Source organism: Myotis myotis, unplaced genomic scaffold (genome assembly GCF_014108235.1).
Source record: "Myotis myotis isolate mMyoMyo1 unplaced genomic scaffold, mMyoMyo1.p scaffold_m19_p_2, whole genome shotgun sequence".
Classification (NCBI taxonomy): Eukaryota; Metazoa; Chordata; class Mammalia; order Chiroptera; family Vespertilionidae; genus Myotis; species Myotis myotis.
Window position 1 is genome coordinate 118,270,629 of NW_023416324.1, and position 27,752 is coordinate 118,298,380.

The window sequence follows — 27,752 nt, forward strand, 5'->3', positions numbered from 1 at the left end:
AGAAATTATGCGACCACATTTTAGATTCATAGTATTGTGTATTATATTGAATACTAGAGGCCCGGTGCATGAAATCTGTGCACTGGCGGGAGGTTGTCCCTCAGCTCAGCCTGCACCCTCTCCAATCTGGGATCCCTCTCACAATCTGGGACTGCTGGCTCCTAACTGCTTGCCTGCCTGCCTGCCTGATCACTTCCTAACCACTCCCCTGCCAGCCCGGTCACCCCAACTACCCTCCCCTGCCAGCTTGGTCACCCCTAACTGCCCTCCCCTGTTCGCCTGATTTCACAGAACTGCCCTCCCCTGCTGGCCATCTTGTGGCTGTGGGCACCGCCATCTTTGAGGGCATGGCATTCAATTGGCATATTCCCTCCTTATTGGCTGTGGGCGCCGCCAACTTTGAGGGCATGACAATCAATTAGCATATTCCCTCCTTATTGGCTGTGGGCACTGCCAACTTTGCAGCCTGCTGCTTAGTCATTTGGTTGTCCCTCACTAACCCCCCTGCCAGCCTGGTCGCCCCACGCAGTCTGTTCAGTTGTCCATTCAGTTGTGATGGTTGCTTAGGCTTTTATATGTATAGACTAGAGGCCCAGTGCTTGAAATCTGTGCACTGGGGAGGGGTTGTCCCTCAGCTCAGCCTGCACCCTCTCCAGTCTTGGACCCCTCGGGGGATGTTCAGCAGTCGGACATCCCTCTTACAATCCGGGACTGCTGGCTCCTAACTGCTTGCCTGCCTGCCAGCCTGATCACTTCCTAACCATTCCCCTGACAGCCCTATTGCCTCCAACTGCCCTCCCCTGCTGGTCTGATCGCCCCTAACTGCCCTCACCTGCTGGCCCGGTCACCCCCAAGTGCCCTTCCCTGACAGCCTGGTCACTCCCAACTGCCCTCCCATGCAGGCCTGATCACCCACAACTGCCCTCCCCTGCCGGCCATCTTGTGGCTGTGGGCGCCACCATCTTTGAGGGTGTGGCAGTCAATTAGCATATTCCCTCCTTATTGGCTGTGGGCACTGCCAACTTTGCAGCCTGCTGCTCAGTCATTTGGTCGTCCCTCACTAAAACCCCTGCCGACTTGGTCGCCCCACGCAGCCTGATGCTCAGTCGTTTGGTCATCCCTCACTAACCCCCTTGCCAGCCTGGTCTCCCCACACAGTCTGTTCAGTCGTCCATTCAGTTATAATGGTCACTTAGACTTTTATATGTATATATTTTTCTTTCTATTATTTACATAATTACGATGAAACTTAGTATTTGATTTTAAAACAGCCACATACAAAGTTGGATTTTCCAGAATACCAATTTGGAACTAAATTGACCTGACTACTTGAGAGCTGTGCTTTACATAGTACCACACTGCAAACAACACTACTGTCTCTAGGGAGATTAACCTTGTAAGCAAGTTATGCAGGTGATTCAAAGCCAGTTAATCTCACATAAAAATGTTAATTGCATTGGCAAAGACATTGCCTCTGATCACTCCATGGCTATATAATTAGGGACCTGGCCATTCAAAGAGACTTTAATCTAATTGATAAGCAGTCAGCAAACAGCCTTTGAGATTTCTAGCCCTGTTTTTCAATGTGATCAGACATAAGGTGATAACATGGAAAAATCAGTGACCTTATTTTGACATGCTTTAAAATGGTCTGTTCATTATATAGTAGTTCAAGATGTTTCATATATATGTATTTTAATTGTGCAGAGCTTTCTGGGATACAAACTCCATTGGGCATTAATGGGTATTAAATGTGATCATTTATCAATTTACTGTATGATTCTCATAGGAACTTAAATTTTCAATCCTTCTAAATTTACATTTGTTTGCAGATGATTTTTATACAAAGCAATAAACCCCAAGACATTTCCTTGTAATTTTTATAAAGTGTCTGAAAGGGGCATGGCTTGTGTTTTGTTTATGGTAATAGTAGCCACTACAAAGACAAAGCACTTAAAATACATTTCTGCCTGTACAGCTTTTTAAATATTTAATATTTATGTTCCTGATTCTCACATTTTCTGGAAATAAAATCTAGTCAAAGAAACTGGAAAATATTTTTTACAGAAAAACTGTTTTAATTTAAATAAATAATAGACAAAGAGTTTTTAACAAATAGTTATGTAGGCAGTTAAAATTGCAAAGTAGGTAAACTTAGTATAATTATCAGAAAACAATTGGAATAATAAGTAGTATGATTTAGAGATAGCTGTTGTAATGGGTGCTATGGAAATTCTCAGACTAACACTTCAAAAGTTGTGACCAAAATCCAATGTGTTAGTGAATGTCAATGTTACTTTGTTGGAAGGCACAACCTAATATATTCAGGTATAAAACCCATCTGAATATACCGTGCATATGCAAATTACTTTCATCTAGGTTATTCTTTGCATTGTCTTTTTTTAATTAATTGAATTACATTTTTACCATGAGCCAATGTTAGGCTTCCAAAAATTCTATACCACAAACTCTCCTGTGGTTTTCCAGTTGCTAGGCAACCAGACTCTGCTTGAGGGCAGAAGAGAATAGAGCAGGTTCCTTGCAATGTCCTCCATCCCTGATGAGTTCATCAGAACAGCAGCAGGGAATCCTATATCTTGCTTCTTCTTGAAGTAAAAAATTAGGTGTTTCCATGTGTCTCCCTATAAAACAGTGTGACTTAGAACATGTATGATAACTAAATGCCCTCAAGGATCCTGATGGTGTCCCCTGGAAGAAGAGTCGAGTTTAGGTTTGTGACAAGTCTAATGTGAAATTTGCCCTTCTGATTATACTCAACTGTTGCCATTTTGTGACTGATAGCATGTTAAAGGAAACATACAAAATCTTTGAATGAAAGTATGCATGTGTGTTTTAATGGAATCAGTCTCACGTACCATTATGCAACTTATTTTATAGTCAGCATTACGCCATGAAAATTTTCCATGATGACATGATAAAGAGATAAATAGATAGCTTTAACATTACAATGACTTACTAGTTTTTTAATGTTTGAATTTGCCACAATGTATCCTAAAATTTTCCATTTTCCAAGACTTTTATAATGATCATATGTAGTTCTTATTTTTTGTTGCATTTATCAATTATCAAGTTATTGTTCTGTATTTGTAGTGTCGGCAAGAGATTATTTTGATTTTTCTCCAATATGCATACTTTCCTTCTTTTTTCTTATTAATTAGCAATGTCTATCTTGTTTCAGATTTTCATTGGCATAACTTTAATATATTGCTTTAAAAATAATTTTTGCATTTAATTTCTGATAAAATATCTTCATCATGCGTAAAAAGTTTCTTTAGATTTTATCTTTATTTAGATTTTTTAACCCAAGAGTTTTACTATACCTACAAAAATGGTATTTTTCTTTCCCCTTGTATTATATGTCTTCTTTGTCTTATTAATTAAGACTGCATTTGATGTCAAGTACAGGAACCTGACTAACAATGGTTTATTTTTGTCTTATCTAACCATTTCTGCAATGAAAGGATCTGCATACATATACACGCACATGCACATATACACATACCATATCCATACTTTACCTGAAAATTTGTGCCAATTGCTAAATAGAAACTTGAGAATCTTTCTAGACCTTACTTCTTCAGCATCTACTTCTGATTAATTACTCAGTTCTGATATTTCTTTATTCTGTCTCCTTTTCCACATTCTTAGAAACACTGTGTCAATTTAAACTGAAACAAGTCTTAAAATGATAGTTTGACCTAATTCACTGCTTCATGTTTCACTTCTAATTCATCTTTCTCAGATCTGTCAACATGACCCCTTTTCATAGGCTTATTAAAAGCTAGAAGCCTGGTACACGAAATTTATGCACGGGATGGGGGGTGTCCCTCAGCCTGGCCTGTAGCCTCTTACAATCCAGGACCGCTGGCTCCTAACTGCTCACCTGCCTGCCTGCCTCATTGCCCCTAACCACTGGCCTGCCTGCCTGATCACACCTAACCACTCTGCCTGCCTGCCTGCCTGATGAGCCCTAACCCCTCTGCCTGCCTGCCTGATCACCCCTAACCCTCTAGGGATAACTCATTTTTCTTGACATGGCATACAAGGTTCTTCATGGTCTTGACTAACTTTATCCCCTACCACTTTTTTTTTCTTTATTACACCAAAATGTTGGCCATTCACCAGCTACCAAACTCGAAGCCTGGCATAGGAGAAGCTGTATTAATATGATCTGAATAAATGAGTAGATGAGGGAAAGACCTCCTAACTCACTCAGCCATATGCCAGATTGTAATAAAATATCCCCATTAAAAACAACAGTGGCTTAGCTCTCTTTTAACTTGGATTATTGAAGCTTTTAGATGAATTGGATGGACATACCAAGTGATGGGTAAGAAAAAGTCAATTCCACATTTTATGCTAATGATTTATTTTTATTATTAACATTCCAAGCACTCCTAGGGAGATACTGATCTTATGCCTATTTACTTCCAGAAACAATAGCTCAATATCAACTATGCCAGCATGAAAATAGTTGTTAGGAGCACATAGTGTTCAAAGTTCAAAAGTATAACACTAAATCCTTTCAACCAGCATGCAGATTTGTTCTGTTATGAAGGGGTCACACTTAGCTGCTAATTGATTCTACTACCTAAAATCATTAGAAGCAATCTTTGTTTCCCATTTTTTTTATGGATTATTTCTAAATTATGCATTAAAAAAAAATCTCTTTGTGATAAAATCCTATTTACCTTGTTTTATGACTTGGGGTTTGGGGTATTGAAGAACACATAATTGAGCGTATGTAGGTTTGTGTTTAAAAAAAAATTTTGTCCCAACTGTCACCTTCATGGTAGAGCGATATAGTTGCTTTCCTTCTGAATACCAATGATGGTTGAGTTTATTGCAATAAAATATGATTATGCCCTGGCCAGTGTGGATCAGTTTGTTGGGTGTTTTCCCATGCACTGAGGGATGCCTGGGTTGTGTGCTTGATCCCTGGTAATAGATAGATGCTCCCTTCTCACATTGATGTTTCTTCCTCTCTTCTTCACTCTAGAAATCAATTTTAAAATGTTTTAAAAATATTGTCTTGTAATTATACATTTGTTTTATGAATATGGATCTTTAGTCAATAAAATCATGTATTCTCACTCTATTCTCTTAACATGTAATTTGAAGTGATTTATTTTCTTTAAAGTTTTCTTGCTAAGTATGTTTAAGTTTTTTGGCACTATAGTCACATTTTTAAATTGCATTTGAAACTAAAGTCCTAATTGACTAAATGTGGCCATATGACCAGATAAATTGTGTCAACTTCCTGTGGATTTCATCTTTCTTTTCTTTGACTTCTCTTTCTACTTCAACAAGTAGCACTATTTTGGACTTTTCTATTATTTGGAGGCATGTGCTAATAAAATTTAAATGGTAATTTAAATGATCATAATTTGAACATTATAAAAAAGGAAATTAGACAAGGAATTGAAATGTGTAGAGAAGTGTAAAACTGCTTTTTGTTTTATATTTCTCTTACATGGTAAGATTCTATGGACAGCTATTATTTTTTCCTAGCTTTATGTAGAAGAGTGATAGAATGCAGGTCAACAGAGCTAAGTACAGATTAAAAACCAAGGAATAAAGGACAGAAACACTAAAACAGAATGCTAGAGAAATAAACATTAAAGTTAAAAGAAAATGGGCAAACTTTGGGAACACTTAAAAGAAAATAATAAGTGGCCTTAAAAATGTATATGACAGTAAATAGGAGAGAACCAAGATGGCGGCATAGGTTAACGCCGGAGTTTGCTGCCTCAAACAACCACTTCAAAAGTGAAACTAAAAGACAGAACGGACATCACCCAGAACCACAGGAACGCTGGCTGAGTGGAAGTCCTACAACTAGGAGAAAAGAGAAACGCATACAGACACTCAGAGGAGGCACAGTGCTGAAGTCAAGTACTGAGGTGCGAAGTGCATGCAGAGCAGGCTGGCGGCGGAGGGTGCGGTTGGCGTTTTCAATCGGGAGGGAGTCGCAGACTCTGAGCTCCAGATCCGGGCGAGTCTTTAGGGACCCAGACTCTAACGGGAGAAGAGGGACTGTCTGGCTTCGGTCGGAGCGAGTGCAGCTTTCTCTCTGAGGTTTGCAGCGGTTGCTGGGACTCAGAGAGGCAGAGCCCCTGGGGACAGGACTGAGAGCAGCCATAACTGCTCTCTCCCGCCCACCCTGTTGATCCCGTGTGACCAGCCTGCCCTGCCCAAGCCCTGCATAGAGCCATTTGCCGGATAGCCTCAGGCAAATGCCAGATTAGCACCTCCCTAGAGGACAGAAGTTCTCTCACAGCAGACACAGCTGATTCTCACAGCCACTTGGCCTGGAGGTCAAATCCCCCCTAGTATTAGCTACAACAATCAAGGTTTAACTACAAGACTGCGCACAAAGACCACTAGGGGGTGCACCAAGAAAGCATAACAAAATGCGGAGACAAAGAAACAGGACAAAATTGTCAATGGAAAATATAGCGTTCAGAACCACACTTTTAAGGTCTCTCAAGAACTGTCTAGAAGCCGCCGATAAACTTAATGAGATCCTCAAGAAATCTAATGAGACCCTCGATGTTGTGATAAAGGACCAACTAAAAATTAAGCATACATGGACTGAAATAAAGAATACTATACAGACTCCCAACAGCAGACCAGAGGAGCGCAAGAATCAAGTCAAAGATTTGAAATGCGAAGAAGCAAAAAACACCCAACTGGAAAAGCAAAATGAAAAAAGAATCCGAAAATACGAAGATAGTGTAAGGAGCCTCTGGGACAGCTTCAAGCGTACCAACATCAGAATTATAGGGGTGCCAGAAGATGAGAGAGAGCAAGATATTGAAAACCTATTTGAAGAAATAATGACAGAAAACTTCCCCCACCTGGTGAAAGAAATAGACTTACAGGTCCAAGAAGCGCAGAGAACCCCAAACAAAAGGAATCCAAAGAGGACCACACCAAGACACATCATAATTAAAATGCCAAGAGCAAAAGATAAAGAGAGAATCTTAAAAGCATCAAGAGAAAGAAACTCAGTTACCTACAAGGGAATACCCATACGACTGTCAGCTGATTTCTCAACAGAAACTTTGCAGGCCAGAAGGGAGTGGCAAGAAATATTCAAAGTGATGAATACCAAGAACCTACAACCAAGATTACTTTATCCAGCAAAGCTATCATTCAGAATTGAAGGTCAGATAAAGAGCTTCACAGATAAGGAAAAGCTAAAGGAGTTCATCACCACCAAAACAGGATTATATGAAATGCTGAAAGGTATCCTTTAAGAAGAGGAAGAGGAAGACATAGGTAAAGATACAAATTATGAACAACAAATATGCATCTATCAACAAGTGAATCTAAGAATCAAGTGAATAAATAATCTGATGAACAGAATGAACTGGTGATTATAATAGAATCAGGGACATAGAAAGGGAATGGACTGACTATTCTTGAGGGGGAAAGGGGTGTGGGAGATGCGGGAAGAGACTGGACAAAAATCGTGCACCTATGGATGAGGACAGTGGGTGGGGAGTGAGGGCGGAGGGTGGGGCGGGAACTGGGAGGAGGGGAGTTATGGGGGGGAAAAAGAAGAACAAATGTAATAATATGAACAATAAAGATTTAATTAAAACTGAAAAAAAAGAAAAAAGAAAAAGAAAAAAATATATATGACAGTAAATAGTGTAAAATAATTAAAAAGAGTAATTTTTATTTAAAGAAAAACAGAAATCAGGCATTCAGCTATCCATACATGAATTGAAAACATTCATGGACGTATTGGGTCAATGATAAATGATAGCCTGAGTGGGGAAATTTAGACAGCACTTACTTTCAAAAGCACAACTTCTTTTGTTTTCTCTAGCATTCCTGATGGGATATTAATATATGTTTGTTTGTTTTTTACATTAGTTTCAACTTTCAGTCTTCCAATCTGAGCCATCCTAACAAATTAAGAGATAAATTTTTATCTCTTTCCTCATTTATGTGGAATTCCATGTCCAAATTTTTTATGACAGGATCTACATGTTGTAGCTCAGAAATTCAATGAAGAATCAATGCAATATCTTTTCCAAAAGGCTCTATGCTTTTATATCCAAGCATAGCTCTTTCTGCATTTCAAAATATTTTATTTTATTCATTTACATTGTATTTGTAAGTATCAAGATATAGCTGAAATACAGTTAAGTACCTATGTACCAAAAACAAACCATAATTTTTCTATGCTTTTTCCAGAGTATACTTAAAACATATTTTTTTTTTTCTCCTTAGAACGACCCACATTTCTCAGGAGACCAATTAACCAAGTGGTGCTGGAGGAAGAATCAGTCGAATTTCGTTGTCAGGTCCAGGGAGATCCTCAACCAACTGTGCGGTGGAAAAAGGATGATGCAGACTTGTCAAGAGGAAGGTAAAAACATCACATACATAGACAATTGTTAGATAATCAGTGAGTAATTAGAAAGAAAAAACACCCCTATTGCACCACCAAACACTCTTATATTTTGGTGTATTATTTTCACATACCTAATTTTCACACATGCAAGCCACATAGCTGCTCTTTTATACATTGAAGTCGTCCAGGCTGATCCCCCACTTCATCTATTACTCCTGAATATCAAGGATTCCTGAGATGTTTTCTTCTTCATGATCCCTGGTAGTTCTGCCATTCTATCGCTGCCCAATTCTTGACTACCATTCCAGTTGCCTCCTGCAGCTACTGCTCTGTTGCCTTGATGCCGCAGCCCACACTGGACACTGTGTGCCTTCCTTTGTTGCCCAGAGCATCGCTAACAAAAGGCTACTGATTATAGCTGACTGTAAGGTCTGGAGTAAAGGAGATACCTTGTTTGACACAGTTCTGAAGGGGCAGCAAGTAGTTGATATCACTGTCCACATAAGGAATTTCTCACTTAGGGACTCTGTGTCACTTTCTCACTTGCCATATCTTCATGGAGAATTTCTTCTCCATCTCTTCTCTCTTATTCTTATTATTAAATCCCAAAACCCAATCTTTCAGCACTCTAGGTTAAGTTAAAAATGCTTGTCATCCTATATAATAAAAGGCTAATATGCAAATCGACCAAACGGCAGAACAACTGGTCGCTGTGACGTGCACTGACCATCGGGGGCAAAATCTCAATTCAGGAGCTGCCCCCTGATGGTCAGTATGCTCCCACAGGGGGAGCGCCACTCATCCAGAAAACGGGCTCACAGCTGGCAAGCACAGTGGTTGTGGCGGAAGCCTCTCCCGCCTCCACTGCAGCGCTAAGGATGTCCTACTGCTGACCTAGGGGAGTGGGCCTAAGTTGTCAGCCAGACATCCCCCAAGGGCTCCCGGAGTGCTAGAGGGTGCAGGCTGGGCTGTACCCCCCCTGAGTGCACAAATTTTATGCATCTGGCCTCTAGTATTTTATTAAATATTTTTGTCTAAATATTTCCAAGACTCTGCCTTTTATGATCAAGCTAGAGGCCTGGTGCATGGATTCATGCACTGCTGGGGTCCCTCAGCCTGGCCTGCAGGGATTGTCCCAAAACCAGCCCTCTAACATTCCCGAGGGGTCCCGGATTACAAAAGGGCGGTTCTCGGTGAAGCATCCTGGAATCGGGCTCCCTCCTCTCTGGTTCTGGGTGTGTCACATGAGAACCACAGCTGCCAGGTCACTGCAGCTTAGCAGCTGCTGTATTGAGCATCTGCCCCCTGGTGGTCAGTGTACCTCATAGCTACCAGTCAGACAGTCAGTCGGCTGGTTGGCCGGTTGCTTAGGCTTTTATATACATAGATAAATCATTTAAGTGTTTTTTTTTTTCTATATAATGAGCAAGTCTAGCTTTAAGATTTGTTTTGCTTTCCTCTTAGATCTACCTTCTGAAATTACAGCCATCACATCTTCTATAATCATAAAATTTCACTCCCTGCTTTTTTTCTACTTTTTTCCTAAAACAAGAAATTCATTTTCATTCAATTAAATTAAACATGATTTCATGGAAGTCATTTGTCTTCTATGAATTTTCACTGGCATTGCTATCAATACTTTTCTGAATTTATATACTCATTTCAGTATCTCAATGTTATATATCCCAAGGTCTATAATGTTATACTTTCTAAAGTCATATCATCAATAGCACTAGCTTCAAATCGACCAAACATTTTAAATAACAAGAGGTTCTTTGGAAACTATGGGAATAAGACAAGTGAAAAATTTAAATCAGTTAATTTTTCAGCTAAATTGTAGGGAAAGTTGCTTCTATGTTTCTTTTGCCACTTTGTTGTCAGATATCTTGTTTTAAAGAATTGTTATCAGGTGAAGTCTGTGAATGTGAGGCTCCTCAAGCCTTATCAGTGGAAGAGCAGGTTAAAAAGGATTAAGCATTTGTGGAGTTTAGTTGTTTGTGTTCGTCTGCCATGTGTAATCAGTACTTTTCTTCAAATTTGAGAGCACTTAATGTATAATTTTAAAATGTTGATGTGATATAAGATTTAGGATAAGAGATTAATTACATAACAAAATTTAACCTATTCTAAACGAAAGTTAATTTTTATTTACTGAAAGTAAATAGCCTTGTTCAAAATGACTTAATAAGTAACAATAAAAACACTTTCACTTTGGAATAATTTTAGTTTTGTAGAAAAGTTACAAAGATAGTACAGAGAATCCCCATATACCCTATACCTAGTTTCCCCTATTGTTAACATTTTTAATTACAATGAAACTCTTCCGAATCCTAATTAACAAATGCTAATACATATTATGTATTTTTTTTTTACATTATTTTGATTTCACCAGTTTTTCATTAATGTCTTCCTTCTGTTCCAGGATTAAGTCTAGGGTTTTTGTTTAGTTGGATGTCATAAGCTATAGCATTTAATTGGCATGTTTTCCCAGTTTCCTCTGGTCTGTGACAGGTTCTCAGTATTTCCTTGTTTTTATGCCCTTTACTGACTTAAGGTGTACTGGCCAAGTATTCTGTAGAACATTCCAGAAACTTGGATTTCCCTAGTGTTTTCTCATGATTAAACTGGGTTTGTGGAATTTTAGGAAGAAAACCAGAGAATGTCATCACTTGATATCAGGTTTATGTGATATAAAGGGTGACTAATATCAACATGGTGATCCTGCCATTTTTAATTCTTAAACATTATCTAGTTAACAAAAGTTTTAAAAATAGAAAGTTGTAATAGTGTATAGCATTTTAAAGGGCATATGTCTTTGCATTTTAATGGCTATATGTCTTTTCATTAAAATTTAAGCCCAGTTTGATTTGTTCCCAGATCAATATAGGTCAGCAATTTTCAACCCATATGCCCCAAGGATTTTTAAAGCATGCAATACCTGACTGTTTAGTCAGGGCCACTGACCTCTTTTCCCTTAGATTGTCAAACAAAAAATGACAACAGCCAACACAACAATAGCTGGCTATATGAAAAATTCAAAATTATACCGATTTTTTGTCGTAGAGGCAAAAATATAATATCTACTTTAGTGTGCCACAGAATTTTAGTAATTAGTTTGCATGCCATGAAATGGAAAAGGTTGAAAATCACTGCTCTAGATGTAAGGTCATAAATCTGACAACTTTAGTTGCTATTATATTTTCAAAACCTTGCCAAGTTCATTTGCTACAAAGTTCAAATAATGCATACAAATCAACAACAGTATTAAAACTATATCTAGAATGTGTGATATATAGCCCTCTAAAGATAAGGTTGAAACTTTGAGAAATCTTACCTCTACTACTCCCTATAAAACGTTTTCATAGGTTCAGCCTCTTGAATCTTGTGTTACTGGTATGAGAGTATTACAGAGTTTTGTGTGACCAGATAAATATTTTTGAAGTAATAAGCAAATGGTAATGCTGTGTAAGCTTCAAATTGTACTTTAGAAGGGCTTAAAGCAAGGATCAGTGAAATATAGAAATTAAGGTTAGTATTTTTATCATGCTAGATGGCATGTACTTTTCCTTGAATTCTCAATCTTTAAATGTTATGTCAAAGAAGCGTATTCTTTCTTACATTTGGATGCATTAGCATAAGCTTCACTGATGCATAAGGAAGGGAAAGAGACCTCTTTACTGGTGAGGAATAACAGTAATGACTTTTAACCAACCATAGCCTAAATGAGCAACATTGATTCTATTACATTATTTAGGTTTCAGACTAGAAAGATGGCCATTGTTCCTGTGTAAGCAATTGTAGTGGATGGTGTGGAGGCTGACATTTCTTTGGCATAACATTTACAGCAATTTGAATAAGGTTTGTGTAGTGGTTCATGCTTAACACATTTATAGTAAAGCTTTGTAGGGCAGCTGCATAGCCTGTAATTACTATGTAAGTAATATGTGACTATTTTTCTTTTGGAGACAAGAAAAGCTTTTCAATTCAAGTTTAAATATACGAAATGCTGTGATAGCTATTTAAACCTTCAATACAGAAGTTATTTGTGCCAACCTTTCAGTAACCAGAGATGAATTAAGGGAGTATTTTTTTTTCCTTTTCCACAAAAATATTTTTTAAGTAGTACCCATGTGCCTCTTTGATTTAGCCTTAAGCTCTTAACCTTTCTCATTAACTATCTTTAATGAAATTATAACATACCTTAGATGAATACTATTAAAGACAGTTTTTTGACTAGATGAATATTTCAGTGAAGTGGGAAAAGTATTAGTTACCAAGACTAATAATAATCCTGATGACCAACCAGAAAAATTTATTATTTATTTGGACATTTTCTATATGACAAAGGGACAAAATAATAAGGAGCCTCCATTTCATATATGCTATCATTAAAATATTAAATACTTGCAGAAACTTTTAAAGGTATTACTATTTCACAGTTGAAGATTTCAGAAAGAAAAAAATATTTCTTTTTATGATTGTGTCAAGTATCAGTATCTTTTTTCCAGAGGGTTTCTATATATGTGTCCTCAAAAAAATAAACACAGACTCATCTTAGTGACAAGCATTTTATAAACCAATATGAAAATAAAGTGGGTGTGGTGAACAAAATGAGGAGATAAGGGGATTTACATTTTAGAGTTCATAATTCTTATCCTTTTTAGAAGCATATTAACTTTCTTAAAACAGAGTTCAGATTGCAGAAGATGCATTTCTGCATTTACTTACATTCATTACTATGTTTGTAATGTTCATTGCTCAACTGTAAAAAAGTCATTCCAAATAAAGTAAATATGCTGTTAATAATTATATTTTTACTAGAGGCCCGGTGCACAAAAATTTGTGCACTCTGGGGGGAGGAGGGCGGGCACCTCAGCCCGGCCTGTGCCCTCTCGCAGTCTGGGACCCCTCGGGAGATAACGACCTGCTGGCTTAGGCCTGCTCCCGGGTGGCAGAGGGCAGGCCCAATCCCTAGGTGCAGCCCCTGGTCAGGCTCAGAGCAGGGACGATTGGGGAGTTGGGGCACCGCCCCCTGTCATGCACAGAGCAGGGCGGATTGGGAGGTTGTGATGCCACCCTCAGTCACTCTCAGGGTAGGGCCGATTGGGGGGTTGGGGCACCGCCCCCTGTCACACTCAAGGCAGGGTCGATGGGGAGGTTGTGGTGCCACACCCTGTCATGCACAGAGCAGGGCCAATCAGGGGGTTGGGGAGCTCCGCCCTGTCACTCACAGAGTAGGGCCAATCAGGGGGTTGGGGCGCTGTCCCCTGTCACGCACAGAGCAGGGCTGATCAGGGGGTTGGAGCTCCCCACTGTCACGCACAGAGCAGGGCCCATCAGGGGGTTGGGGCACCGCCACCGTCACACTCAGGGCAGGGCCGATGGGGAGGTTATGGCTCTACCCCGTCACACACAGAGCAGGGCCCATGGGGTGGGGGGGTTGGGGCGCCGTCCCCTGTCACACACAGAGCCGCAGGGTGATCAGGGTGTTTGGGCGCTGCCCCCTGTCACGCTGCTCCAGGGGCCAGGAGGCCTCTCGGCTCCGCTGATCACGGTGCTGGGAGGCAGATTACCCTTTTACTATATAGAATAGAGGCCTGTTGCATGGGTGGGGGCCAGCTGGTTTGCCCTGAAGGTTGTCCTGGATCGGGGGGGGTCCCCACTGGGGTGCCTGGCCAGCCTGGATGAGGGGATGATGGCTGTTTGTAGCTGGTCACACACCCTTCAGGGTGGGGGTCCCCACTGGGGTGCCTGGCCAGTCTGGGTGAGGGGCTGAGGGCTGTTTTCCGGCTGGGACTGAAGCTCCCAACTGCTCCATTTTTTCTTTTTCTTTTTTTATTCTGGGCCACCTTTAGCTCTGAGGCTTGGCTCCAGCTCTGAGGCCTCAGCTGCTGAAAACAGGTATCTGGTTTGTTTAGGTTCTATAATCGAAACTCTGTATCAACTCCAGCTCTGAGATCCCAGCCAGCTGAAAGCTGGTTTCTGGGGTTTTGTTTAGCTTCTATATTTGTTACAATGTTTTTTAAACTGCAAGCTCAGAGGCCAGCAAGGCAGGTGGGGAGTGTTGCAGTCCTCCGTCACTGAAGCAAGCAAGCCTCATGTTCAGTTTAAGCTGCCTGGCTGCCGGCCGCCATCTTGGCTGGCAGTTAATTTGCATATCTCGCTGATTAGCCAATGGGAAGGGTAGCGGTCATATGCCAATTACCATGTTTCTCTTTTATTTGATAGGATTATATGTTAATCAGATTGGGTGATGTAGAAAAAATATTTACATACTGAATACATTAAAGAAAGTCAAAACCAAAGTAATCCTAGTTTCTTCCTTGGGTGCCACATCTCTTTTTCAAGCAAACTTAGTGCTTTTTGCTAATTAATACTTTTAGGATGATCAAGTGCCTTCAGCACTTCTTTTCATATAGTGTTTCATTTAAGAGAAGTTGCCAGAATTTATAATAACTGGCTCAAATTACCATCTTATGCCAAGTCCCATGATAGCATAGGGATCGTGTATAGTATTGTTATACCAAAATAAAAAATACATACTTATACATATGCACAGATATCCTGAAGCTGTATGTAAAATATAATATTATATTGACATAAAGGAAACAAAATGCAATAAATTTACAACCAAAGAAATAAAATTGAAATATAGCAACCCTACAATATTCAGTTCAATCTATTAGGAAAGAGAATAATAATTTCCCTTCTCAGAATATAGGTAGAAAGTAGTGTGATGAATCTAATTGCAATTTCTTATTTGGGCTTGTCAGTGCAGTTTGCATTTTAGTTAATTATTAGCAGTCTTTTAAAAGCCTTTAAACAGGAAATTTAACAATCTTCATTAATCATGTGATTTTCAGTATATCATGACTAGTTAGTTCCTTGATTCCTTATATCATTTTTATTTAAGTTCTAAACTAATTCTAAAGTGATACCAACTTCCTTAGTAAGGATTTTGAGTACAGAAAGAAATGTTCATAATAGCTTGTCAGAGAAAAAAGGAAATAAAATATGCCATTTACATTCCTACATATGCTTGCAAATTCTAAATGCAGTAGATGGCTTACACACAGTGAATATAATTCATGAATATTTCATAAAAATATAAAAGAAACTGGAGAATAAGAGTTTCAAGATATATAGTGTAAAATTCTATCAATTTTCCCATAACCAGCTGATAATTCCTTTTTCTAAAGTGCAAGTCTATTTTAAGAGAGACTTTTTAGAGTTCTTAGTTGAATGAAATGTGAGATTCACCTAAATATATGATGCTTAAGAAAAGGAACTGAATAGAACCACTTATAATTCCCTTTTTTTACACTAAGTGGCTCTTTCCACTTTGCCCTGGAGAATGTTCTTGTGTTAATTGACTGGAAGCTCCATTGTTTAGAGCATGTGCTTCTGGGATGCAGAAATGCTGAACAGGTGCTCAGCCACCCTGCCGAGGAGATCAGCTTCTTCACACACAGTGTGGGCTTCAAGGATATGTGGTAATTTGGGCTCCTGATAAATAACCATGCTGATTAGGTTGGTTGGTTGAGACCGGTCAATTAAAGTGGGTTTTGAAAAAGAAGGGGGAAAAAAACTGAGAGCAAGTGAAAAGCAATATATATAAAACAGTATATGTGACACCTGAAAAGTAAATTAGTCCTTAAGATTCAAAAATATAAAGAAAAGAGTTATTGAATATTCCATGAATTTTCCGTCATACCGATGTCTTAGCCATTTCTGTCTGAAAAAATACAGAACTGCCTGGACAATTGCTGTGAGATGTGTACATACAACTATCACTAACATAAAGACTATTTAGGCCATTGCCAGGAATATTAGACTTTAACCTTGTTTTGACACTTTTTGATCATTTATCCTTTTAGTTACACTCCCATGTTCTGGAAATGATGTTTGACAGATTTCCCTACAGTTCTCTAGGAGTGAAACCTTGAAGATGCTATTTAAGCCCTTCATGTTTTACATCCCATTGATATGGACCAGCGATGCGACAGGACTAGTGATTAACCTATGTCCTGACACATTTGCACAGGGTGAATAATGATGCCGTCTATTCTAGCTCAAAGGGTCATTAAAATGATATAACTAATTCAAAGCACTGTAAACCCTTTGAGATGGATGCACATAGCAGGTGTTCCAGTTTTATAAATTTAACTGACTGGTGGCATGATATATATATATTTAAGGCTGAAAAATATAGAGTACACAATTTTTATGGATATTCTCTTTTGCCAATTGATTTCCAAAGAAATGCATATAATATTATTGATTTAATAAATATAGCTTTTTCTTTTAAATCACCTAGAGTTATTTATAAATTTTATGAGACAGTTTGCCAAGCCTGGGAGTTAACACCTATTTTCCTATCTCTGGGAGATTGTCCATGATCCAGATATTGTATCCCAGCCCCAGTGCAAGAAGACGTCTGGGCTGGGACCCTCAAATTTCACACATTATAATGTATTGTTTGTCTGCTGGTAATAAGCAAACCACTGCTTTTATAAGAAGATTATATAATGATAAAAGCAAGCAATTTTTGCAGGATTTAGTTTGCCATCCACTCTTCTAAATGCTTTTTGCATATATTAATTACATTAGTTTAAAGAATAGTGTTCCAGCATAATATTAGTCTCATTTAAGGCATATGGAAACAGAAGCTTACAGAAGTTCTCATAGTCGCACATTAATACATTCTGGGTCAGGGCTTGATTTAGAACCTGTCCAATATGAAACCTGCATTTGAAACTAATGGGCTTCCTAATTGCATGGTTATGACTTATGGACTTGAGCCACTTAGAAATTTTATATTTTATATAATCAGCCCTGGCCGAGTGGCTGGTTGGTTGGAATGTCGAACCATACCCCAAAAGGTTGTGAGTTCGATTCGCCCCCAGGGTACATACCAGGTTGTGGGTTTGATTCCTAGTCAGGGCACACTTTCAGGAGGCAACTGAATAATGCCTCTCTCTCTCTCTCTCTCTCTCTCTCTCTCTCTCTCTCTCTCTCTTCCCCTCCCCGCCCCCTCTCTCCCTTTCCCTTCCTCTCTCTAAACATCAATACTAGTAAAAACATATTTACTAGTCCTCAGATGAGGATTAAAAAATTAGATAATCAGTTATGAATGAATAACTTTATAGGCATATTATTATAGCATTACTGTTAAGAGTAATTTTTAGACCAATTTCATAAACCACACATAAACTGGTTTGGCATTTTGAAAATCTAAACTTGAATCAGGTCAAAGTTACTGTGTTGGAGGCAGAAGTTATAGATTTTGTTTACAAACAGGATTAATTAGCAACTTTTAGAAAGATGTCAAAGTGGTGCTTTTTTCTATGTTTTCATCAAATAGGTGCTAATAGTTGCTGTTAACACAAAACTAATTGCCACCTACCATGGGGAGTGCAAGTTGCCTTGTCCTGTGACTACACTGGCCCATCTGTTGAGAATCTCAGCTCAGAAGCAATACAGGAACTGGCATCCAATTTGGTCTCTGGCCAGTGGTCAGCTAACAAGCTGGGACACACTTGGAATAGAAAATACCTTGAAGTCAAAGATGCTTTCCTGCCCACTAACTGGCAGCTCTTGTGTTGTGTGAGAGCAGAACCAAGGCCAGGTGCCAGTTTGCAGAGCAAAAGGATCTGCCTAAGTGCCACCTGTCATTGGCATATGGGTATTGTCCCACATACCAGCTATGGTGTGTGACATGTTACATGTGAGAAGTTGGAACCTGGCCATGTTACATGTTAGAGCATTCAGCTAGGTTGAAGTTGGTCTAGAGTAGCATTTTCCTTAAACCAAACTGTAGGAAAAGCCAAAGGCTTAAAAGGAGATAGTCACATGTCACACCATATCCCACAGGTGGCTATACTATACATTTACCATTGAAGACATTCTCCTACCTAGATTTTTACCTTTCCTATAAACAAATTTTAAAAAGGAAAAAGTTTTTTAATTGAGCTTTATTAACACCAATCCTTGTCTTCACAAGAGAATTTGTGGTTAGAATCACTTAGATAATTTTTAATCACCCTTAAGATATATTTCTGATTGGTTTTGTTGTTATTCAGATTAAGTTGAATTATAATGTGGGAATGCAAGGTAAAATGGAATTTAGGAGATCAGCATTCTTATCCCAACTCTGCCAAAATTTGCCATGTTATTTTAAGCAATTTTCATGTTTGAGTACCAGAGTCCATATCTGCAGAATGTGTGAGTTCAGTTGGATGGCTTCTATGATGACTTAAAATTCTATGATTCTATGAAGGGTATCAACTCATAAGTATGATAACACATTTTATAGGAGTATAAAAACCACAGCAAATTGAAACAGGTGGACCTAAAAGGGAAAGTAAAATTATACATAAGCTCATTACTAATGAAAATTACTTTTTATGTTTTGTATACAGCTGGTCAGATATACAGAGAAATATTTTTTAATTCAAAAAAAATTGACCCTAAATGTTCATTTAGGTTTTTATAGAAAAAAATCTAGTACTCATTCAAGAGTTGTTTTTATTGTATTTCCTTTTTTAAAAACATACTAGAGGCCCAGTGAATGAAATTTCGTGCTCTGGTTGTGTCCCTAACCACTGCCAGCTGTCAGTTGGGGCCTCACTCTCTTCCCCAGGCTGGTCTGTGCCCTGGTCGAACTCCTGGTCGAGGGGACAATTTGCATACTACGCTTTTATTATATAAGACTAGAGGCCTGCTGCATGAATTCATGCATGGGTGGGGTCCGGCCACCCACCTGTCACAATGGGGGCCAATCGGGGCCAGGCTGGTAGGGGGAAGGGGCTGCAAGTGGTTGGCCAGCTGGCCCTGCCCCTGATCGGGGTGAGGGGGGGGGGCAATCAGGGGCCATGCCAGCCGGGGGGAGGGTTTGTGGGAGGTTGGGTGGCCAATCAGGGCCCCAATCAGGCTGGTTGGCCACCACAGTGAGTGTCATAGTGAGCGGTCATTCCAGTCATTCTGTTGTTTTCTGTTGTTCCAGTTGCTTGGCTTTCATATATATATATTACATAGCACTTAGTCTACACCAGATACACTCTAGGCAATTTATAGTAATGTATTTATCCATAGGAAAACTTTATTATGTAAATGTTATTATTCTCCTTGTATTATAAATGAGAAAAATAGAACACAAAGAGAGTAAGTATGGCGAAATCTGTACTTTTAAACACTACTAATGGCACCGGGTAGGGACAGTTCTTTTCCATTCTTCAGTTGGGATTGAAGTTTAGGAAAGAACAGCTTCGTAAATGCTTGCCTAGATCAGTTATGTCTATTAGAGAGTCATAAAATATAACTGTGTAATAAAGTATATATTAAAGATTTTATAATATTTATCATAATGGCACTTATCATGTATAAATTTATTATAGCATATAAATCAGTTTGCATGTTTTAAAAGGTTAGTATTATTTTCCACTGCCTATTAAAACAAAGTTCAAAACAATTCTATATTGATTCTTATAGAATATTTTAACTTGATATGTGTATGTGCTTTTCTTCTTAACATTGAATCTGAAAATAAAAATATTTCAGAAGCTAAAGAGATGCTTGCTGAGAGAATTTAATAGTATTAATAATAGTGTATAAATCTAGAACTATGAACTCTTTTAAGGCATGATAATTTAATTTCTCTTTTCTTATCTTTGTTGCCTAACAGTGCTCATAGCACAGTTGAATTTACTGAGAGTACTATTTTACATTTTCTTGATAGTGTTTGATAACAATTGTATGGACACTTACAAACTGGTAGGCATGACTGAGTTCCAAGCTTCATATTTTCTACCAATATGGTGGTATTATTATTATTTATTTTTGCAAAGTTGCTGTTCAGCCCAGCTAGTCTAGTCAACTGTTATGAAAAAAACAACACAGAATAATTTGAGACTCAGTATTACAATGGCATGATGGATGAGGGTTATATATTACTTAATGTGTGAAGAAGATACAATTGTCAAAGATAAGAGAAAAGAGAACAAGTACTTTCAAAGTATTGTAAGAATGTACCACTCTCCATACAGTAGAATTAATTATTGGTGAACTCTACTTCATTTGTTACATAATATTAACTCATTGGTGCTTCATTCTAAAAGGCCATATTTAGAGGTGGGGGTTGCCCTAGGGGCACTTATCAAAAAATTAAAGTACTAGAAGTCCCTTCTGAAAAGGTGAATCATCATGTGACAAGAACTCAATGTAGAAATTTTGCTGATCATTCTTATTAGCAAGACTGTTACAATCACAAAAGTTACCATAATAGCTTTTCAAACCACAATTACTACATAATTTGTAGTAAGATGTCAATTATCTCAATTTAATATTATATTTCAATAATTACTTCAAATAATTAGACATATTTACTGGGCATTTCTATGTATTGATATTGCAGCACATAAAAAAAGATGAGTTTGTTCTGGAGTAGAGGGTAAGATAGTAGAGGTTATGAAATACATATTCCCTTAATTATTAAATAATGAAAACTACATTGAAACTATGACATATAAGACTTTTTAGGGTTTTAGAAAACAAAAGCAACTTTTAGTCCCATGTGACCTGGAGATGGGTCTGGAAAGGAGAATGGAATTCCTGTAAGTGGAACTGCAGAGAAGACGGTTTAAAGAGACAGAGATGGAAGCAAGAGGAAAACGCTTTAGTGATGGAATACGTAAGCCAGTGATTAGTGGTTTAGTTTGCCTTCACCGTAGTGGAGTGGCACTTAAGGACAGCAAAGTTAGCTGAGGCTTTATTATGAAAGCCTCTAATTCCAAGTAATTTGCTTACACTGAACACACTATGAAATGGGAATTCAAGAAGGACATTGAATAGAAATGTATCTTTGCCTCTATGTTTAGAAAATTGAATCTTATATTTACATACAGGGTAGCTTGGAGTAGAGAAAGTTTGGAGGTAGACATACATACTAGAAAGTTATTTAAAAGGTTGTTAGGGAATGACATTGGGATATTTCCTGTGAATATGCAATCATGCTTAATAACTAAGTGGCAGTACAATGGAAAGCTTTATTTTATAGTGGAAATTGATTGCATATCAGGGTTTATGTGAAAAAGGAGGTTAAAAGTAATACTGAAGTTTATCATTTGATTGGATGAAAGGTGTTGTATGTAATAAAGAGAGAAATACAAGATTTGTTTAGGTTAATTATTTTTAAATATATAATAATATCATGTCACTGAATCCAATTTAGAATTCTTTGTGAGATCCTACGTATATTTTCTCATAGTTAAGAGGAAAAAAATGGCAAATCAACTGTGATATGCCGTCTATGAAGAATGATTTCTAATTTCAGATATTTTGAAATACGAACAATGTGTATCTTAAAATTGATTAACTATGGCAGAAATAGCTAAAACCTATAAGTGCTTCACATGCAAGCTGATTTAATCTTCACAACTGCTTTATGAAAGTTTCTCTTACAATCCTTATTTTACAAATGAAGAATCTAAGGGGCAAATTTAAGTGGTAAAGAGAGATTTGAATCCAAGCATTTTAGCCCTGAAGTCCACTCTCTTAACTATTAGTACACTGAAATAATTAATTTTAAAGTACATAATATTAAAATAATAACAAAACTTTAATTTTCTTGAGGACCCACTAGTTTCATGTTAGGCATTTACATGGTTTAAAACAAACTTGAAGTATGAATCCATTCTATAACAGAGGAGGAATTAAAGCTTAGAAACAATGAGCAACATGCTTAAGGTCACAGGATCTGTGGTTAGCAAAGCTGGATTCAAACCCCAGGTCTCTCTGGCATGAAGATGATCTTCATTGCCCATTTTGAACCTGGCAACCCTACATTCCCTCTACAGCCATTGCTATTTTATTTTTTCTATGTCCGTGTAGTAGAGAAAATAGTGCTAAAATTATCATAGTTGAATAATTTATTTCTGTCTCCTCAACATTTTTTGCCATAATTATATTTAATCTCAAATATCCAGCACTCCATCTGGAAGGCAGTGCTCACCAGACTTACATTTAGGGCAGTGGTTCTGGTCTGGAGCTAATTTTGCTACTCCCACCCCCAGAGAGACTTATAGCAATAACTGTTACCACATTTGGGGATCAAGTGCTACTGTCATCCACTGGGGAGAGACGAAGTATGCACAGGACAACTTCCATAGCAAATAATAATCTGTTCCCAAATGTCAGCAGTACTGAGGTCGAGAATCCCTTTTCTAGGGGAAGAGATAAGCCTGGGCATCACTCACCTGAAATAATCAAATACAGTTAAAAAATCAGACTTTGAAGATAATAGTCTTTTTTATTGCCTTATCTAGAAAGGGATATCAGTGAGATGGACAAATAATATCCTGATTGGATGTGGCGTAACTATGTCATCATTGAACACAAGAAGAAGACCCCTGGTTTTATTAATGACTAGAGTTGAACGTATACTTTTTTGCATATTTCTAGAATACACAAGGCTGGGATTTTTAAAAATATTCCTTGCCATTTAAATAGTTGCTGAGTTGATAAAACTAGTTCAGAGTCACTAAATTAGAGAAGTGTCTGAAACTACATTTTCAAATAGACCGACCAACCCACAAGTTATGTGGTACACCTAATGATGACATTTCCCCTGTGGAGCTGTGTTGAATTTCTAAATTATTTCATAAGCACATTTCGTGAGGAGGTTTCTGTGGGCAGAAGGAAAGGGAGAGAGCCTTTCGAGTCTTCCCTGGCATGGTCCAGACTGAACATCTCTCTGATAATGCAGAATCCACCCCAATCCCAATAACTCAGTGAGTGCTTGCTTTCAATGCCAACGAACGCAACTTCTAAAAGTTTGTCTAGCAAAGAACTCAAGTCCACTAAGTAGCTGGCACGTTCAAAAATCCATTTTACTCCAAACTTGCAGTCCTTTCATTCAGAGTTCATTCCCAATTCAGACAGTGCAAAAAGAATGGAAGCCGCCTATCAAATAAATGTGTGATCTAAATTGTGTATTCTGTGGAATTTCATGCATTTAATTCCTAAAGTCCTTTTCTAAAAGGATTTAAGTTAAGATTAATTGCTAGCCCTAGCTGGTTTGGCTCAGTGGATAGAGCATTGGCCTGTGGACTGAAGGGTCCTGGGTTCGATTCTGGTCAAGGACACATGACCGGGTTGCCAGCTTGATCCACAGTGTGAAGCATGCAAGAGACAGCCGATCAATGATTCTCTCTCATCTCTCTCTCTTCCTCTCCCTTCCTCTCTGAAATCAATAAAAATATATTTTAAAAAAGATTAATTTCCAACTAAACACACTACTGTGAAATATATCCACATTTCCAAAAGTAATATTGCAATTCTAACTCCTATTGTAAACTAAATTGTCTTAAACTAATTTAAGCCAATAAAATAATTATTCCTAAATTGAAGAAAATGTAAACGGTCTTCACCACTTTATTCTAAAATGTTCTTCTTAATTGTGAAATAATTGTATTTTTGACATAAATTTTTATGCTGTAATTAGGTAAAAAACTTGTTGGAAATAATATATGTAATATTCCAAAAGTATAAGTAATACATCTAAGTGACTGCAGATATTTTATTTGAATAATCTATTAAATGTTAGTGAAAAATTTATTACAAAAAGGGTTGCATAATAAGGACAACAATGAAAATTATTAAATATTCCTTTCTGATATTATGAACTCAAGGAAAATCCTAGTATCTCAACAATGGTTTGAATTTGATCTTATGTCATTGTGGAAGGAATAAGGACTTCACATACAAACACACATGCACACAAGCACACATACACACATATACACATACACATGACTATTTAATCTTTAAACTTTTAAGAGATTTAAATTTAGTAGAAATCCGAGTAATTATGGGGGGTATTGAAAGTCCTTTGAAGTTCTGAAAGCAGTAATGTAATTTTCAGTGTCGGGTTTTTACCCTATCTGCATATAATACAAAAAATAATAAAAATACAGTCTAATCTAAAGCAAACAAACAAACAAAAAAACTTTTTGCCAGGCAAATAGTGAATATTATATCAATGATAAAAATTATAAATTGTGCTTTATGTATCATTAAAATCATGTGAATGAGATGGCGGCAGAGTAAGTGGATGCTGCACAAACATGCTCCCAGGAACAAACTGAAATTACAACTAAAATACAGAAACACTTCCCGAATAATCAATGGAAGACTCACAGGAGAGAACCCTGATACTCAGGGTCTGAAAGTGGAGACTGCAAAGAGACTAGTTGGAGGGGCGGAGGCTAGAAAGGGCTTGCCAGGAGCCCACAGACAGCAACAGAAGTTCCAGAGATATATCTCAGCTGTGTGGGGTTGCTACTGAGCACTATGGGGTCTAATCCTCAAGCTGGGCCCCCCAGCAGAGAGCACCAGAACTGAGAAGGGTACCCACATAACATCTGGCTGTGAAGAGCAACTGGGTTGCTATTGGCCAGGGAGTAACACCTGAAAATCCAGGTACCCTCTTAAAGGGCCAATGCACAAAATTCCCTGTGGAGGCACCCACATTGTGGTCTGACAGAGGGAGAAGGGAGTGGACTGGAGCCGTGTGAGCAGAAGCCAGGATTAGGGACTTGAGTGCTAGAGCTCAGAAGGCGAACCTCCCCGCCCACCCCAGAGTTTGCTGAGTCATTCCCTAACCCAGTGGAGGACATCTTTCCCACACAGACATTTGCCTTGCCTTGGGGGAAGACTATTGGAAAACACCTTGCCCTAAGGCCACTTAAGAGACTAAAAATAACAATTAGCTTCCAGGCAGAAGCAAGGGGCCCACCTTGTTGAAAAAACTCTCACCACACCTGAGGACAACTGGCTGGGGACAATTCAAGACAGAATCCTTTCAGTCTGGAGGCAGAGGTGGTCTCTGGAACCTTTGGATCTTTGCCTGATCTACTTAGTCAGAAACTGAGTTTGACACTGTTCTGCACTAGAGATTGAGAGGCATAGAGGATCTATCTAATACATAGTCACAAACCAAAACAGAGTGCCAAAATGAGGACACAAAGAAACAACCCCCAAATGAAAGAACAAGAGAATTCTCCAGAAGAAGAGATAAATGAAGCAAAGATAAGAAATTTATCTGAAACAGAGTTCAGAGTAATGATGGTAAAGATGCTCAACAGCATGAAAAAAGCTATAGTAACTATGAAAAAAGAACAGTCAGAAATAAAGACTGATATAACACAAATAAAGAATATATTGGGAGGAATACACTGTAGATTAGGAGAAGCTGTGGATAGAATCAGTAAATTAGAAGACAGGGTTGAAAAAAATCACTCAATCAGAGATACAAGAGAAAAACAATTAAAAAACAGGAGGACAGCTTAAGGGAGCTGTGGGACAATGTGAAACATTAACAATATTAGCATAGCAGGTGTGCCAGAAGAGGCAGAAAGGGAGAAAGGGATAGAGAATCTGTTAGAGGAAATAATGGCAAAAAACTTCCCAAACATGGTAAAGAAAAAAGTCACACAAGTTCAGGAGGCACAGAGAACCCCAAACAAGAAGAATCCAAACAGACCCATGTCCACACACATCATAATTAAAATGCCAAAAGACAAAGAGAGAATCTTAAAGGCAGCAAGAGAAAAGAAAGCTGTTACCTACAAAGCAGTTCCCATAAGGCTGACACCAGATTTCTCATCAGAAACTCTAAGGGCCAGAAGGGAATGGCATGAAGTTCAAAGTAATGAAAAGCAAGTATCTGAAACCAAGATTACTATATCCAGCAAGGCTATCATTCAAAATAGAAGGTCAAATAAAGAGCTTCACAGACAAAATAAATAAAATAAAGGGCTAAAGGAGTACATCACCACCAAGCCAGCATTGCACAAAATGCTAAAGGGAATGCTGTTGATGTTTTAATAGGGATTTCATTGAATCTGTAGATTGCCTTGGGTAGTATGGACATTTTAATGGGGTTTTGCTAGCCAAATACTACAGAAAAGCAATGGCAAGTGACTTATGGATCATAGAATTTAAGTAGAATAGAGAAATAAGTAATGATGTAAGGTTGATAGAAATGGTGGAAGAATTCTGTTTGTAAACTGTTGTAAATGTTTCCCTCCACATCCTGCGTGGTTCAGGGTTCAGGATCTGGAAGAAGAGCTGCACACAAATGAAAGAGCAAAGACACGAGATAATTTGGGAATATTGGGGGCCAGGCAGGTAAGCCCAATTCAGGAGGAAGGACTTCCACTGGTGCTCAGGCCGCACCAACCTTTTATAGTCAGAGGTAAACAAGGTAGTGCTTACCATAGTTACACAGTTCTTGTGAATTTCACTTGTTTTGACCATAGTTACACTTCCTGCACTTCCCTCAGCCCATTAGCTTCCCAGATAAGATCTAGGGAGTGTTATAAGGTCAAGCCTAATTATGCTAAGAGGACTGTGCCCTCTAAGCTGGGACTTGTTTGTGACTTTGCCAACAGGTCAGTCCAAGGCTTAACCCTATATCGGTTCCCCACATCGTAAAAGAATAAAAACAGTAGGAAACATTCACAGTTATGGTAGGATCAGACATTCAAAATTCAGATTTTAAAGGTAGAGCCATTCCAGTTGAGTATAAAGTCTAAGATCCTGCTATGAGACAATGGCCAAAGGGAGATGGAGACAATATCACTGGAGGACGGAAAATAATTGAAGTGAGGTGCAATTATGGAAAATTTCAGTTGGTATTTATTCGGTATTTATTATATGCCAGGTTCAAGTCTCAACACTTTAAAATTATTAACTCATTTAATGCTTTAAAAAGCCCTATGATGAAGGTCCTATTAGTTATTATATTTTCTAAAGAAAAATAAATTATAAAGAATCTATTTAAAACTAGATGGCATGATAGGAACTTAATTGAGACTTTGTTTCATTTTGCTGTTTTATTTTTTGTGAGAGAAGATAAATAACTTACTTAAAATATGTATTTATGTCTCAGGCACTGAATAATTGTTTGTAATAGCTGGGAGTTTTCTTTCACCTCCCCTTTACCCCCCACCCTTACCTAACCCTCAGAAAAGAGCCAGATTTCCATTAAGGCATGGAGGTGAGGTTAAAAATCTGAGAAGAGAGGATGGGGAAGGTTTACAAATCAGTGAGCAGATAGTTCAAAAGGCAAAGTGAAAAGTTTCATAGAAGTGACTACAAAAATTTTGTGAGCAATTATATGAGAGGTGATGAAGCTCACTGCAGAAAAGGTGAAAAATGAAAGAAGATGACAGAAGATGAAAACAGGTAGTAACTAAGAACAACAGGCTGTGAAGTTCACAGTTGTCCACAAATTTGCCAAGAGAATGAATCCCTGGAGTCTATTGCCTGTCATAGTTGTAGAAGATGGGAGAGACAGTGA

At 38.2% G+C, this 27,752-nt stretch overlaps 1 protein-coding gene across 11 annotated transcripts in view; it reads left to right on the forward strand.

The window, feature by feature from the left end:
* Positions 1–27,752, forward strand: part of ROBO2 (roundabout guidance receptor 2) — a 1,562,785-nt gene that overhangs the window by 1,369,438 nt on the left and 165,595 nt on the right. For all 11 annotated transcript variants that reach the window (XM_036349426.1, XM_036349422.1, XM_036349425.1 and 8 more), the window contains exon 5: positions 8,269–8,407. In XM_036349426.1, coding sequence (XP_036205319.1) covers positions 8,269–8,407 — 139 coding nt within the window. The remainder of the gene's footprint in view (positions 1–8,268; positions 8,408–27,752) is intronic.